Source organism: Balaenoptera physalus (genome assembly GCF_965194825.1).
Source record: "Balaenoptera physalus genome assembly, chromosome: 9".
Lineage (NCBI taxonomy): Eukaryota > Metazoa > Chordata > Mammalia > Artiodactyla > Balaenopteridae > Balaenoptera > Balaenoptera physalus.
In genome coordinates this window covers 36,506,005-36,522,682 of record NC_138888.1, presented here as the reverse complement: position 1 = coordinate 36,522,682, position 16,678 = coordinate 36,506,005, and the positions used below count along the sequence as shown (strand labels likewise).

Here is a 16,678-nt window from a genome sequence, read left to right as displayed (position 1 = left end):
TTTTTTTAAAGGAATTACTTTATTTTTATTATTTATTTATTTATTTATTTATTTTTGGCTGTGTTGGGTCTTCGTTTCTGTGCTAGGGCTTTCTCTAGTTGCGGCAAGCGGGGGCCACTCTTCATCACGGTGCGCGGGCCTCTCACTATCGCGGCCTCTCTTGTTGCGGAGCACAAGCTCCAGATGCGCAGGCTCAGTAGTTGTGGCTCACAGGCCCAGTTGCTCCTTGGCATGTGGGATCTTCCCAGACCAGGGCTCGAACCCGTGTCCCCTGCATTAGCAGGCAGATTCTCAACCACTGCGCCACCAGGGAAGCCCCCCTTGTTTTTTACTCATTGCAAAAATCTAGTCTTACTATGTATGAAGAGAGCTTTTCTCCCTCTCATTGGTTCACAAATCCCTATGGTTCTAAACCATAGGGACACCTAAACCCTTTTCAAGTGATAGATGTTTAGTCAGATGTATGGGCAACTTTGACATTACACGTGACTTCTGCCACTGGGACCTGTTAAGTTGCTAATTTCCTTTCTTCACTGACTGTGTCCTACTAGTCTCAACACTGTAGTGACCTGTTATAACCAGAACTCAAAATTCTCCTTTCCAATTCCTGGTCCTTCCCAGGAATACCTCTGGTTTTTTAATAAGCAGCAGCCTATACCAGAGGCTCCAATGCTTACACAATAGTAATCTCACAAGAGGAGCCAGGTCTCTAAGAGATCTGCCTTGGTGGGCAGATGGAGCTTTGGATCTTTCCAGAAGACAGACTTTGAACCTCTTTGCCCCTTCCAATACAAGTTTTTGAAAAAACTGCAGATGCAAACTAGTATATATAGAATGGATAAACAGCAAGGTCCTACTTAAGAGCACAGGGAACTATATTCACTATCCTGTAATAAACCATAATGGAAAATAATATGAAAAAGAATATATATATGTATAACTGAATCACTTTGCCGTACCTCAGAAACTAACACAACATTGTAAATCAACTATACTTCAATAAGTATAGCTAAGTCCAGCTAAGTCAGTCCCCAAAGCCTGGAGTGGTTAGAGAAGTCTGCAGGGAAAAAACAGAAATTTCAGTTCAGTTTCGAAGACCTAGAATTTCAGGAGTTGTAGGGGAAGTTAAAAGTACATTCCAGGTGGAGGATCATTGGAACTACACTGTCTCCTCGCAACCTGCTCTTGAACACAACACAGCTTCTCACACCAGCTCCTGGTACACCGGGACCTCAAACAGAACGCACCCGGCAGCGAAGGAAACTTCTCCTGGAGCTGCGGGGCTCAAACCCCGCAAGCCGGGAACCTCCGGACAGCACCGACGCTCCCCACTTCCGCTTCTGGCTCCTCAGGCTCCGCCTTAGCGGAAGCGGTCTGTAGGGGAAGAAAAGAGTGAGACACCTTCGGTGGCGCAGGCGCGCCGTGGGCTGATGTGATGGCGTTGCCGGGAGCCGTGAACAGATATCTTCTGCTCATGGCACAGGAGCACCTGGAGTTCCGCCTGCCGGTAAGCGCCGCAGTGACCTCCACCTCTTTCTTCTGGAGAGGACGGCGGGGTGGAGGTTGGTGTGCGGGCGGAGGCGACCCACGCAGTCCAAGCCCGCGGGCATTGGGGGTCTGTGCTTGTCGGGGGGATCACGCGTCCCCCGAGTCCCTCGGCCCCTGGGATTGGTCTGAGCTCTGCGTAAGGTGTGAGAGAGAAGTCCGAGACAGCCTCTCAGCCTTGCTAAGCATTTTCATTCATTCTTCAGCCCATGTGCCAGATACCGGAGTCAGGCAGGTGAATATGACCGGTCCTCTCCCTCCTGGAGCTCTTCATCTAGAGAATCGAGACAGCAGACAGAAGTACTCAGGGTAGTGTTTTAAGTGTCGAATATGCGGGTCAGGTTTCGTGGGCGTTGGCGTAGTGGTGGTGATGGTGGGTGGTAGGGTTAGATGATGGAAAAGTTGGGGAAATTGTTTTATTTATTCATTCAAGAAACATTTTCAGAGTATCTGTAATCGAATATTCTGGACGCTGGGGATATAACGATGACAAAGTTTCTATCTTCAAGGAGTTTACTGTTTAGGCTAAGGGGTGAGCAGATGCATAAACATAGCACTATGAAATAACGTTGGTAAGTGCAGTGATAGATAGGCAGGGAAATAGCAGCATATAGAAGGGAAATATGATCCACCTGAGGGGTGGGTGATGTTGGCCATTAAGATGGCTTCCAGGACGGCATGACACTTGAACTGTAACCTAAAAGAAGAGTAGGAGTTAGCCAGGCCAAGGAGAGACATAAGTAAATTAGAATTACAAGCTATTCATTATTACTGGATTACCAAATATGTAGCAAAGAATGACAAGAAGAGAGCAGGAGAGGAGGGTAGGGTTCAGAAAATGCAAAGCCTTAAATACTCTGGATCTTAGAAGGGGACTTTATTGAAGAATTTTAAGGAAGTGACAGAATCAGATTTTTTTTTAAAGAAATCACTTTGGCTGCAGTACGGAGGATGGATTTGAGAGGAATAAGGAGTTAGGAGTTGAGTCTGTTGGAATAGTCTTGTTAATAAATTAAGAAGGCCTGAACTAGGGCAGGGGGTAAGAGGATGGAATAGACTGGGGAAATATTTAGGTGATCAAATCATCAGGGCTTGATGATTGATTGAAGGTGGGGGCAAGAGGGACCAATCAAGGATGATTCCTGGGATGGCTATAAGGGTGTTTCCACTTAAAATAGAGAGCACAGGCAGCTGTATGATTTAAATTTTGGTTATGCTGAATTTGTTATGCTTGTGTAACATCAAATGGAGATGACCAGGAGACAGTGAATATGAGTATGCACAGATGTTAATAGAGCTGCATGTACTGGTAATTAATGTTTGGGAGTCTTCTGTATATGAACTCTAGGAGAGAAAATGAAATTATTCAGACAAAGCATAGCTTCAAAAGAGTGGTGGGCCAAATGCAGGTACTTGGAAGCATTGATATTAAGGGGAATTGGGAAAAGGAGGTCATGAAGAAGATAGGCAAGTGTCAGAATAGGAAGTATGTGAGACCATAAAAATCAAAAGGGTAAAGTTTTAGGATTTTGCTAGAGTGGTTGTGTAGTTTTAGGCGAAGAAGCCAGATTGCTTGGTTTAGTGGTCACTGGAAAATGAGGAAGGGGAGATAGACTGCTCTTAACATAAGAAGGGAAAGTAAGAGATTGGTTAACAGTTTGAGGGGGCCCTAGAGTCAAGGGAGGATCCCTATCCCTCTTGGAGAAATTGGCATGTTTGTAGGCTGAAGGGAAGGGGAAAATGGATATAAGGACACAGTGGGAGGTGTTGGCCTTTCAGTAGAAGGGGAGCGTGGGCAGAGGAGGCTTAAGATGGGTGCGGATAGTTGCCTGAGGGCCTGTTTTCTAGGTAATGAATGAGTCAAGGTTATTTCTTGAAAGATGGGGGACCAAGCGATTGAATGGAGAAATTGAGAAAAATAGTAAAATCTGAAATAATCATTGAGAGCAAAGAGGGAGCTGATGAGCTACAACAGTTGAGTAGAGAAGAACTCAGGTGTTAGAGCGAGGCTGAAAACCCAGCTGAGGGTGAAGAGCATGTATTTGTAATTGTGCCAAGATTCTGTGATTTTCTTCAGTTGTGTTCCACTCACTGGCCTTAGGAGTTTTGAAGGAAGATTGTGGCATTGATTCGGGACTAATGTGTTGCTGGGCAGGTGCGTTGATAAGATGGGGTGCAAGGACATAGAGTTTCATGGAAGAAGTAATATTTTAATTAGATCTTAATTGATAAGGGAGATATTCTGGGGATGAAGAGGACCAGAAAGTCTATTTCAGTGAGAAACGAAAGCAAGTGTAGAGGCACAAAGGGATGGTTGATTATGGTGGTTTGTGTGTGAGATGTGAGGGGAAGGAGGATGAAGTAATGGGCACTGAGGCTAGAGAGGTGGGTAGGATCCAGATTTTGGAGTGTTATGAAACCATTGGAAGGAATTTGGATTTTGTTTTAGATTTAATGGAGAGCCATTGACTTTTTTTTTCCTTTTTAAGCCAGAAAGTGACAAACATTTTTTCTTTTTAAATCACTAAGTGACTCCGATCATTTGTGTTTGTTTTTTTTTTTAGATTTATTTATTTATTTATTTTTATTTATTTTTGGCTGTGTTGGGTCTTCGTTTCTGTGCGAGGGCTTTCTCTAGTTGCGGCAAGCGGGGGCCACTCTTCATCGCGGTGCACAGGCCTCTCACTGTCGCGGCCTCTCTTGTTGTGGAGCACAGGCTCCAGACGTGCAGGCTCAGTACTTGTGGCTCACGGGCCTAGTTGCTCCACGGCATGTGGGATCTTCCCAGACCAGGGCTCAAACCCGTATCCCCTGCATTGGCAGGCAGATTCTCCACCACTGCGCTTGTGTTTTACAAAGATAGCTCTGGAGTACAAGAGAAAGGATACCACTTAGAGGATACTGGGGTGGAATTAGAGAGAAGCCAAGGAGGGTGAGTGCCTATAGTCAGATAATGCAGGGAGAATGGAGTGGTTAGGCTGCAGTCTTAAAAATAGCATCCCTAGTCTTCGCTGGTTTTACCTGTTTTTTCTTTCTTAAATTCTTCTTAGTATCTTTCCCCTGTGCCAGTTTAATCTTCCAAAAGCTCAGCCCTCTTTTCTTTCTCCATTGTCCCAAGGCTGAAACTCTAGTCTGGCATTCAAGGCCTGCAGTTGCATGGTTTTCTCCTCTGTACCCTTCCACCCCCTCCTCCCAGAAACAGTGCAGCCAAAATAGACTTCCCCATTATTCCCTGAATGATGCCCTCTTGTTTGGGTCTTTCCTATCCCACTCTTCATTTTACCTATTTTATATAGTCAATATTCATTTAGATTTGCCCACATATTTGTTTATTTCAGGTTTATATTTTTTACTTGATTCTTTTTCAAATATGCTATTTCCTTTTTTTTTAATCCTCTACCAAAATTCTAAATTTTGTCTTTTATCCCCTTCAATATAGAAAGCACAGTTATGTTAAAGTATGTAATTGAAAAAAGGGGTCCTGTGGGTCTGTTTCTTTTATGTATTGTTTCTCTTGGTTCTTTTTCATATGTGTGCTGGATGTTTGTTGAATATATGCCAGATATATTTGAAAATTTATTTGAAAAAATAATTGAGGGCTAGGATGATGTAAATCCTCTTGAAGACTATAGGAGCATTAACACACTAGGATCACTTGAACTTGTTTCCAGCCATTAAGTTCTGTTTCTGTTCTGATTTGCACATACTGCTAGTGTGTGTAGCTTTTGGGGATGCCAATCTAAACTGGGTAGTTTATCAAACTTCCTTTCCTTCTCATTGTTGGCCCTATACTCTTTTTGTTCCTCTAGCTCCATTAAGCTGTCAAAAGGGCTGTCCACCCTCACAGCTGCTTTTGGAATTGGTAAATGTCCCAGGGAGAGAGTGGCTGCACCTTGAGATTTCTGTCCTCTCCTGGATCTTGGCTTGGTAATTCTTGTAATCTCTTTTTATTATTATTATTATTTATTTATTTATTTTTGGCTGTGTTGGTTCTTCATTTCTGTGCGAGGGCTTTCTCCAGTTGTGGTGAGCGGGGACCACTCTTCGTCGCGGTGTGCGGGCCTCTCACTGTCGCGGCCTCTCTTTGCGGAGCACGGCTCCAGATGCGCAGGCTCAGTAGTTGTGGCGCACGGGCTTAGTTGCTCCGCGGCATGTGGGATCTTCCCAGACCAGGGCTCAAACCTGTGTCCCCTGCATTGGCAGGCAGACTCTCAACCACTGCGCCACCAGGGAAGCCGCCCTCTTGTAATCTCTTGATGCCTTCAAGCAGAAGTCAGGGTTTTTTTAAAATTCTTTTCAGCATGAGGCTTAATCTGAATCACCTAGTTTACCATCATTGGAAGTGAAAGTCCTCTCTCTGTACAGATTCTCCCTGTGTTTCAGGGCTTAAGTGAGTTTCCATTGAAACTTTTCTTCTAAAACTGAAGTAATCTTTTCTTCCTTTGTACTCTGGTACAATATTTCTTTGCTTCTTTAAGGGCACTCACTGTTGTACACCTCACTTTTCAGTTACTGGATTAAATGTTAGTTCTAGTAGAGCTTAAGCTCCCTCAGGATAAATATATATTTATCTTTACATAGCTCAGTGCCTTGCATATATTAGTTTTTTAATAAATATTGAATTGAGTGAAGTAGGATCTCTTCAGGGAAGGCAATCAAAAGGACAGTCTACACTTTTGGACCCATTTACTGTATGAGAACTGCTAGGCAGGAAAGCTATAATGAGTAGCTGCCTTCATGATTTAAAATGAAAGATTGAGTGCAAATGTGGTCTGGTTTTACCTCTATGCAGTTAATCAGGGCCAGTTTTAGTTGGCAGCTGCCTTATTATACTAAAAGTAAAGTTCAGAGCCCTGGGTTTTATTGCTGGTTCTGAAGCAAACTAAATGGATGAAAGTGGCTAAAGAACTGAAAAGCTCATGTGAATTAATGCATCAGGTATGCATCAGATCATGCCATATTTTTATATCCAATGTCTAATATAAATTCTTCTGTTCCTGATGTAAAAAGATTCTCAACTGGAAAGTGAATTTGCCATATGATGAATAAAAATCTTGTGTTTTGATTTTTCCAAGTAGGTTGATGTTGTAGTTTAATATGTGTTTTGCTTTGAAATTTGAAACTTGGATTATCATTTACTTTCACTTTTAAATCATTGCTTAGATTTTAGGTAATGGTGCTAATCCTATGCCATAAGATTTCCAATAATCCTCACTTTTTAAAAAAACCTCTTAGAACCTTTGTGCTTTAACCTGTTGCTAATTTCTAACAATGTATTCCAAGAGCAGCAAACTTTCCTGTTTTAAATGTAAAGCTGATTTCATAATATGGTTTAATACAGAATGAACAATAATCATTCTAGGTCAAGAGACAATCTATAACTTCATTTTTTTCTTTTAAGTATTATAACTTTGTCAGTCTCGCTTGATTTCTTGACTCACTGGACTTCAAGGATAGTGTTGGTCATCATCAGCTTGATTCCTTTAATAACAGCCTAGGTTCTTTGCTCCATTCTTTACAGACCTTACCTCGTGAGGTAGCTGATTCCTGTTTTATAGGTTGGGGAACTGAGGGTCAAAGGAGTTAAGCGTCTTGTAAAAAAAAAAAAAAATCACACAGCTGCTATTTGGAAGAACTGAAGAACAAATTGTGGTCTGACTCTGAGGTCCAGTGATGCCTCCTATTCAAATTTGTGTCACCCATGTTGCAAAATGACTTTTGGACTACCTTCAGTGATTTACTGATAGTCTGTGCTAGTTCTTGGTCTGTCCATGTGATTCAACTGATTTCAGCACCTTCTAATGCCAGGGATTAAAAAAATGATTTGTTGCATAGACAAAAGGGAAAACAGAGAAGGTACTAGTTGTTCAAAGCTCCCATTCTTCTTGGTCATGAGGGAGAGGACTTTCATGGTCTGGGTGTACATTCTCTCATGGTGGCTGTGGCTCATGGTGGGCTTGGTGTTAAACGTTCCTTCCCCTAGTTGGGATGAAAGGGGATTGTAGGCACCCCGCAGTGGGGACACTTATCTCTCATTAGGTTTACTCCTCTGTAAGACCTATACAGAGGAGTGGGATTCTACCTGCTTTATGTTATTTGGGGAGGCAAAATTTGTTAGTAGTATAAATCGTAAAGTTTGTATAATCATCCTGTGTTTATCAGTACACAGTGATTGCTTCATAGACCGTATGTACTATCTGAACAGATTTCAGTTTGCATACCTGATGTTTTAAAGTAGCTTTTGTATTCTCTTTCTAGTTCTGTAATTTTATCCAGGAAGGAGGTTAACATACCATAACATGTACATAATGAATCCACAGTGATGCTCCCTAGTTCATCACTTTTCTTTTTTTTAATTTAACATATATTTATTCATCTAATTAACTGGACAAGACAGCAGAGTTAATCTCTAAAGGGACTCCTGACATTTGGTAAAATTCTATTATTCATCTTTTAGTCTTTTAATCATAAATTAATACATTACTAATGATTTTAGTTTCTAGAAAAAGAATGGTTCCAAATACAGCTTGTAAACAAATATAGTAAAAATAATTTTCTGTGCTAGTAATCAAAAAATTAAAATAACAAGTTAAAAGTACTATTTTTTAATCTACTTAATTAACAAAAACAGTACAACATCCAACTGAGCAGTAGTGAAGGCAAAGTGATACTCTGACCTTATAATTTAGAACAGTCCTTTAAGAAAGTATTTTGGGAGTGGCTTCAAGATGACGGAGGAGTAGGCGTGGAGATCACCTTCCTTCCCACAAGTACATCAAAATTACATCTACATGTGGAACAACTCCTACAGAACACCTACTGAATGCTGGCAGAAGACCTCAGACTTCCCAAAAGGCAAGAAACTCCCCACATAACTGGGTAGAGCAAAAGAAAAAAGAAAAAACAGAGAGAAAAGAATAGGGATGGGACCTGCCCCTCTGGGAGGGAGCTGTGAAGGAGGAAAAGTTTCCACACACTAGGAAGCCCCTTCACTGGCAGAGACGGGGGTGGTGAGGGGGAAGCTTTGGAGCCACAGAAGAGAGTGCAGCAACAGGGGTGCAGAGGGTAAAGCGGAGAGATTCCCACACAGAGGGTTGGTGCCGACTAGCACTCACCAGCCCGAGAGGCTTGTCAGCTCACCCCCGGGGTGGGTGGGGGCTGGGAGTTGAGGTTCAGGCTTCGGAGGTCAGACCCCAGGGAGAGGACTGGGGTTGGCTGCCTGAACACACAGCCTGAAGGGGGCTAGTGTGCCACAGCTAGCCAGAAGGGAGTCCGGGAAAGAGTCTGGACCTGCTTAAGAGGCAAGAGACCATTGTTTTGGGGTGCACGAGGAGAGGGGATTCAGAGCACCGCCTAAATGAGCTCCAGAGACGGGCGCGAGCCATGGCTATCAGTGCGGACACCAGAGATGGGCATGAAACACTAAGGCTGCTGCTGCAGCCACCAAGAAGCCTGTGTACAAGCACAGGTCACTATCCACACCTCCCCTCCCGGGAGCCTGTGCAGCCCGCCACTGCCAGGGTCCCATAATCCAGGGACAACTTCCCTGTGAGAACACACGGCACGCCTCAGGCTGGTGCAACGTCATGCTGGCCTCTGCTGCCGCAGGCTCACCCCGCATTCTGTACCCTTCCCTCCCTCCGGCCTGAGTGAGCCAGAGCCCCCAAGTCAGCTGCTCCTTTAACCCTGTCCTGTCTGGGCGGAGAACAGATGCCCTCAGGCGACCTACATGCAGACACGGGCCAAATCTAAAGCTGAACCCCAGGAGCTGTGCAAACAAAGAGGAGAAAGGGAAATCTCTCCCAGCAGACTCAGAAGCAGCGGATTAAATCTCCACAATCAATTTGCTGTACCCTGCATCTCTGGAATACCTGAATAGACAATGAATCATGCCAAAATTGAGGCGGTGGACTTTGGGAGCAACTGTAGACTTGGGGTTTGCTTTCTGCATCTAATTTGTTTCTGGTTTTATGTTTATCTTAGTTTAGTATTTAGAGCTTATTATCATTGGTAGATTTGTTTATTGATTTGGTTGTTCTCTTCCTTTTTAAATTTTTTATATATATATATTTTTTTCCTTTTTCTCTTTTTGTGAGTGTGTATGTGTATGATTCTTTGTGTGATTTTGACTGTATAGCTTGGCTTTTGCCATTTGTCCTAGGGTTCTGAATGTCTTTTTTTTTTACTGTAGTTTTTAGTGCTTGTTATCATTGGTGGATTTCTTTTTGGTTTGGTTGCTTTCTTCTTTCTTTCTTTTTTTTATTGCTCTTTTATTTTTAATAATTTTTTTCTATTTTAATAACTTTATTTTATTTTAGTTTTTCCTTTCTTTCTTTCTTTTTTTTTTCTCCCTTTTCTTCTGAGCCGTGTGGCTGACAGAGTCTTGGTGCTCTGGCCGGGTGTCAGTCCTGAGCCTCGGAAGTGGGAGAGCCGAGTTAAGGACATTGGACCACCAGAGATGTCCCGGCCCCACGTAATATCAAACGGCAGAAGCTCTCCCAGAGATGGCCATCTCAACGCTAAGACCCAGCTCCACTGAACGACCAGCAAGCTACAGTGCTGGACACCCTATGCCAAAAAACTAGCAAGACAAGAACACAAACCCACCTTTAGCAGAGAGGCTGCCTAAAATCATGATAAGTTCACAGACACCTGAAAACACACCACTGGACGTGGCCCCACCCACCAGAAAGAAAAGATCCAGCCTTATCCACCAGAACACAGGCACCAGTTCCCTCCACCAGGAAGCCTACACAACCTTCTGAACCAACCTTACCCACTGGGAGCAGACACCAAAAACAACGGGAATTACGAACCTGCAGCTTGTGAAAAGGAGACCCCAAACACAGTAAGTTAAGCAAAATGAGAAGACAAAGAAACACACAGCAGATGAAGGAGCAAGGTAAAAACCCACCAGACCAAACAAATGAAGAGGAAATAGGCAGTCTACCTGAAAAAGAATTCAGAGTAATAATAGTAAAGATGATCCAAAATCTTGGAAATAGAATGGAGAAAATACAAGAAACGTTTAACAAGGACCTAGAAGAACTAAAGAGCAAACAAACAATGATGAACAACACAATAAATAAAATTAAAAATTCTCTAAAAGGAGTCAATAGCAGAATAACTGAGGCAGAAGAACGGGTAAGTGACCTGGAATATAAAACAGTGGAAATAACTACCACAGAGCAGAATAAAGAAAAAAGAATGAAAAGAATTGAGGACAGTCTCAGAAACCTCTGAGACAACATTAAACGCACCAACATTCGAATTATAGGGGTCCCAGAAGAAGAAGAGACAAAAAAATGGACTGAGAAAGTATTTGAAGAGATTATAGTTGAAAACTTCCCTAATATGGGTAAGGAAATAGTCAAGTCCAGGTAGCACAGAGTCCCATACAGGATAAACCCAAGGAGAAACACTCCAAGACACATATTAATCAAACTATCAAAAATTAAATACAAAGAAAAAATATTAAAAGCAGCAAGGGAAAAGCAACAATAAACATACAAGGGAATCCCCATAAGGTTAACAGCTGATCTTTCAGCGGAAACTCTGCAAGCCGGAAGGGAGTTGCAGGACATATTTAAAGTGATGAAAGGGAAAAACCTACAACCAAGATTACTCTACCCAGCAAGGATCTCATTCAGATTCGATGGAGAAATTAAAACTTTTACAGACAAGCAAAAGCTAAGAGAATTCAGCACCACCAAACCAGCTTTACAACAAATGCTAAAGGAACTTCTCTAGGCTGGAAACACAACAGAAGGAAAAGACTTACAATAACAAACCCAAAACAATTAAGAAAATGGTAATAGAAACATATATATTGATAACTACCTTAAATGTAAATGGCTTAAATGCTCCAACCAAAAGACATAGACTGGCTGAATGGTTACAAAAACAAGACCTGTACATATGCTGTCTACAAGAGACCCACTTCAGACCTAGGGACACATACAGACTGAAAGTGAGGGGATAGAAAAAGATATTCCATGGGAATGGAAATCAAAAGAAAGCTGGAGTAGCAATTCTCATATCAGACAAAATAGACTTTAAAATAAAGAATGTTACAAGAGACAAAGAAGGACACTACGTAATGATCAAGGGATCAATCCAAGAAGAAGATATAACAATTGTAAATATTTATGCACTCAACATAGGAGCACCTCAATACATAAGGCAAATGCTAAGAGCCATAAAAGAGGAAATCGACAGTAACACAATCACAGAAGGGGACTTTAACACTCCACTTTCACCAATGGACAGATCATCCAAAATGAAAATAAATAAGGAAACAAAAGCTTGAAATGATACATTAAACAAGATGGACTTAATTGATATTTATAGGACATTCCATCTAAAAAACAGCAGATAACACTTTCTTCTCAAGTGCTCATGGAACATTCTCCAGGATAGATCATATCTTGGGTCACAAATCAAGCCTTGGTAAATTTAAGAAAATTGAAATCGTATCAAGTATCTTTTCTGACCACAGCGCTATGAGACTAGATATCAATTACAGGAAAAAATCTGTAAAATATACTAACACATGGAGGTTAAACAATACACTACTAAGTAACCAAGAGATTACTGAAGAAGTCAAAGAAGAAATCAAAAAATACCTAGAAACAAATGACAATGAAAACACGATGACCCAAAACCTATGGGATGAAGCAAAAGCAGTTCTAAGAGGGAAGTTTATAGCAATACAATCCTACCTCAAGTAACAAGAAACATCTCAAATAAACAACCTAACCTTACACCTAAAGCAATTAGAGAAAGAAGAACAAGAAAACCCCAAAGTTAGCAGAAGGAACGAAATCATAAATATCAGACCAGAAATAGATGAAAAAGAAATGAAGGAAATGATAGCAAAGATAATTAATCCTAAAAGCTGGTTCTTTGAGAAGATAAACAAAATTGATAAACCATTAACCAGACTCATCTAGAAAAAAAGGGAGAAGACTGAAATCAACAGAATTAGAAATGAAAAAGGAGAAGTAACAACTGACACTACAGAAATTCAAAGGATCATGAGAGATTACTACAAGCAACTATATGGCAATAAAATGGACAACCTGGAAGAAATGGACAAACTCTTAGAAAAGCACAACCTTCTGAAATTGAACCAGGAAGAAATAGAAAATATAAACAGACCAATCACAAGCACTGAAATTGAAACTGTGATTAAAAATCTTCCAACAAACAAAAGCCCAGGACCAGATGGATTCACCAGCAAATTCTATCAAACATTTAGAGAAGAGCTAATACCTATTCTTCTCAAACTCTTCCAAAATATAGCAGAGGGAGGAACACTCCCAAACTCATTCTACGAGGCCACCATCACCCTGATACCAAAACCAGACAGAGATGCCACAAAAAAAGAAAACTACAGGCCAATATCACTGATGGACATAGATGCAAAAATCCCCAACAAAAATACCAGCAAACAGAATCCAACAGCACATTAAAAGGGTCATACACCATGATCAAGTGGGGTTTATCCCAGGAATGCAAGGATTCCTCAATATATGCAAATCAATCAATGTGATACACCATATTAACAAATCGAAGAATAAAAACTATATGATCATCTCAATAGATGCAGAAAAAGCTTTCGAGAAAATTCAACACCCATTTATGATAAAACCCTCCAGAAAGCAGGCAAAGAGGGAACTTACCTCAACATAATAAAGGCCATATATGACAAACCCACAGCCAACATCGTTCTCAATGGTGAAAAACTGAAATTATTTCCACTAAGATCAGGAACAAGGCAAAGTTGCCCACTCTCACCACTATTACTCAACATAGTTTTGGAAGTTTTATCCACAGCAGTCAGAGAAGAAAAAGAAATAAAAGGAATCCAAATCAGAAAAGAAGAAGTAAAGCTGTCACTGTTTGCAGATGACATGATAGTATACATAGAGAATCCTAAAGATGCTACCAGAAAACTATTAGAGCTAATCAATGAATTTGGTAAAGTAGCAGGATACAAAATTAATGCACAGAAATCTCTTGCATTCCTATACACTATTGATGAAAAATCTGAAAGAGAAATTAAGGGAACACTCCCATTTACCACTGCAACAAAAAGAATAAAATACCTAGGAATAAACCTACCTAAGGAGACAAAAGACTTGTATGCAGAAAACTATAAGACACTGATGAAAGAAATTAAAGATGATACAAACAGATGGAGAGATATACAATGTTCTTGGATTGAAAGAATCAACATTTTGAAAATGACTATACTACCCACAGCAATCTACAGATTCAATGCACTCCCTATCAAACTACCAATGGCATTTTCCACAGAACTAGAACAAAAAATTTCACAATTTGTATGGAAACACAAAAGACCCCAAATAGCCAAGGCAATCTTGAGAACGAAAAATGGAGCTGGAGGAATCAGGCTCCCTGACTTCAGACTATACTGCAAAGCTACAGTAATCCAGACAATATGGTACTGGCACAAAAACAGAAATATAGATCAATGGAACAGGATAGAAAGCCCAGAGATGAATAAAGCCACACACATATGGTCATCTTATCTTTGATAAAGGAGGCAAGAATATACAATGGAGAAAAGACAGCCTCTTCAATAAGTGGTGCTGGGAAAACTGGAGAGCTACATGTAAAAGAATGAAATTAGAATGCTCCCTAACAGCATACACAAAAATAAACTCAAAATGGATTAAAGACCTAAATGTAAGGCCAGGCACTATACAACTCTTAGAAGATAACATAGGCAGAGCACTCCATGACGTTGATCACAGCAAGATCCTTTTTGACCCACCTCCTAGAGAAATGGAAATAAAAACAAAAATAAACAAATGGGATCTAATGAAACTTAAAAGCTTCTGCACAGCAAAGGAAACCATAAACAAGACAAGAAGACAACCCTCAGAATGGGAGAAAATATTTGCAAACGAAGCAACTGACAAAGGATTAATCTCCAAAATATACAAGCAGCTCATGCAGCTCAACATCAAAAAAGCAAACAACCCAATCCAAAAATGGGCAGAAGACCTAAATAGACATTTCTCCAAAGAAAATATACAGATTGCCAACAAACACATGAAAGGATGCTCAACATCAGTAATCAGTAGCAAAATGCAAATCAAAAGTACCATGAGGTATCACCCCACACCGGTCAAAATGGCCGTCATCAAAAAATCTACAAACAATAAATGCTTTAGAGGGTGTGGAGAAAAGGGAACCCTCTTGCACTGTTGGTGGGAATGTAAATTGATTCAGCCACTATGGAGAACAGTATGGAAGTTCCTTAAAAAACTAAAAATAGAACTACCATATAACCCAGCAATCCCACTACTGGGCATATACCTTGAGAAAACCATAATCCAAAAAGGATCATGTACCACAGCGTTCATTGCAGCTCTATTTACAATAGCCAGGACATGGAAGCAACCTAAGTGTCCATCAACAGATGAATGGATAAAGAAGATGTGACACAATGGAATATTACTCAGCCATAAAAAGAAAGAAAATTGAGTTACTTGTTGTGACATGGATGGACCTAGAGTCTGTCGTACAGAGTGAAGTAAGTCAGAAAGAGAAAAAGAAATACCGTATGCTAACACATATATATGGAGTCTAAAAAAAAAAAAAAAAAAAAAAGGTTCTGAAGAACCTAGGGGCAGGACAGGAATAAAGACGCAGATGTAGAGAATGGAATTGGGGACATGGGGAGGGGGAGGGGTATGCTGGGACGAAGTGAGAGAGTGGCATGGACATATATAGACTACCAAATGTAAAATAGATAGCTAGTGGGAAGCAGCTGCATAGCACAGGGAGATCAGCTCTGTGCTTTGTGTCCACCTAGAGGGGTGGGATAGGGAGGGTGGGAGGGAGATGCAAGAAGGAGGGGATATGGGGATATATGTATATGTATAGGTGATTCACTTTGTTACTCAGCAGAAACTAACACACCATTGTAAAGCAATTACACTCCAATAAAGATGTTAAAAAAAAAAAAGTGTTTTTGGCCACATATACTCTAAGAAGCCATAAAAATTTTCACATCTCTGAGTATAGTAATGCTACCTTAAAGAAACAATCTCAAATGGAAAAAGCCATATATTTGTGAAAATAAGTATTTACCTTTGTTTTAAACTGATAAAATTGAAAACACCTAAATGTCCAACATAAAGTATATTGTTTCCTACTGAAAAATTTGTAATCCTGATGCCAAGGAAGAAAATGTTTATGATATTAATATTCAAAGGGAAGACACAGGAATTCTAAACATCATTACAAACATGTTATTTCTTTTCTGAACATCCTCAAATCATCTAATTTATTTGTATTGATCCATTGTCAGATTTACTAATCTATTGTTTTTATAATCTGCTTTTTCCTTTTAAAAATCAGGGCATTTTCTCAAAGTTTTTTGGCAACGCTTTTTTTTTTTTTCTAAAATTTCTTAGAAATTACTTACCATGATTGTGACTGTAAAATTTTTTTAGAACCCAGAGTTGTAATTTGTCTGGTATTGACATTTAAATACATTAGGTAGATAATCCGCTCTTTGTGTGTGTGTGTGTGTGTGTTATAACTGCATCTTAATAGATTTTAAGTTCCCTGTGTTAAAATGTATTCTCTCTCTGATATTTTCAACATAGGAAATAAAGTCTCTGCTTTCACTTTTTGGAGGTCAGTTCACCAGTAGTCAGGAAACTTATGGAAAGGTAAGTTGAATTTGTATTTTTCATTAGACCATATGTAGTATCCTTATAAATAGAATCTTGGATTTGAAGAGAAGAACTGAAAATCTTAAATTTATATTTTTATGGTTACTTGTGTCTGTTTTTAGGGGCAATTGAATAAAAAGGATATTTTGGAGAAATTTTGGTTTTGGAAAGTTAGATTTATTTCCAGTATTCACTTATTTTATTAGTTTTTAAATTGTAGTTCAACAGTTATCCCATAATTTATATGTGTCGCTTCATTGGGAAAAGGGCTGTCTTCTATTGATGAGGTATAATTAGAATTTAGAATTTAGCTGAATTTCAGGCTTATATTGGTACTCATTTTAAAATTTGTAATTGTGCATGTGTGAGATTGTGAGTTTATTTATATATTTTGTATTTGACAGTTTATCAGTGTA

At 40.1% G+C, this 16,678-nt stretch overlaps 1 protein-coding gene and 1 long non-coding RNA gene across 10 annotated transcripts in view; one reads left to right on the top strand and one right to left on the bottom strand.

Annotated features, from left to right (window-relative positions):
* LOC309666985 overlaps positions 1–16,678 on the bottom strand; it is a 781,177-nt gene that overhangs the window by 24,021 nt on the left and 740,478 nt on the right. The window lies entirely within an intron of this gene.
* TRMT11 (tRNA methyltransferase 11 homolog) overlaps positions 24–16,678 on the top strand; it is a 74,290-nt gene continuing 57,635 nt past the window's right edge. For 2 of the 9 annotated variants that reach the window (XM_082474788.1, XM_082474785.1), the window contains exons 1-2: positions 8,415–15,112; positions 16,194–16,259. In XM_082474788.1, coding sequence (XP_082330914.1) covers positions 15,026–15,112; positions 16,194–16,259 — 153 coding nt within the window. In that variant the 5' untranslated portion in view covers positions 8,415–15,025. The other 7 variants (XM_082474791.1, XM_082474789.1, XM_082474787.1 and 4 more) reach the window with 6 other exon arrangements.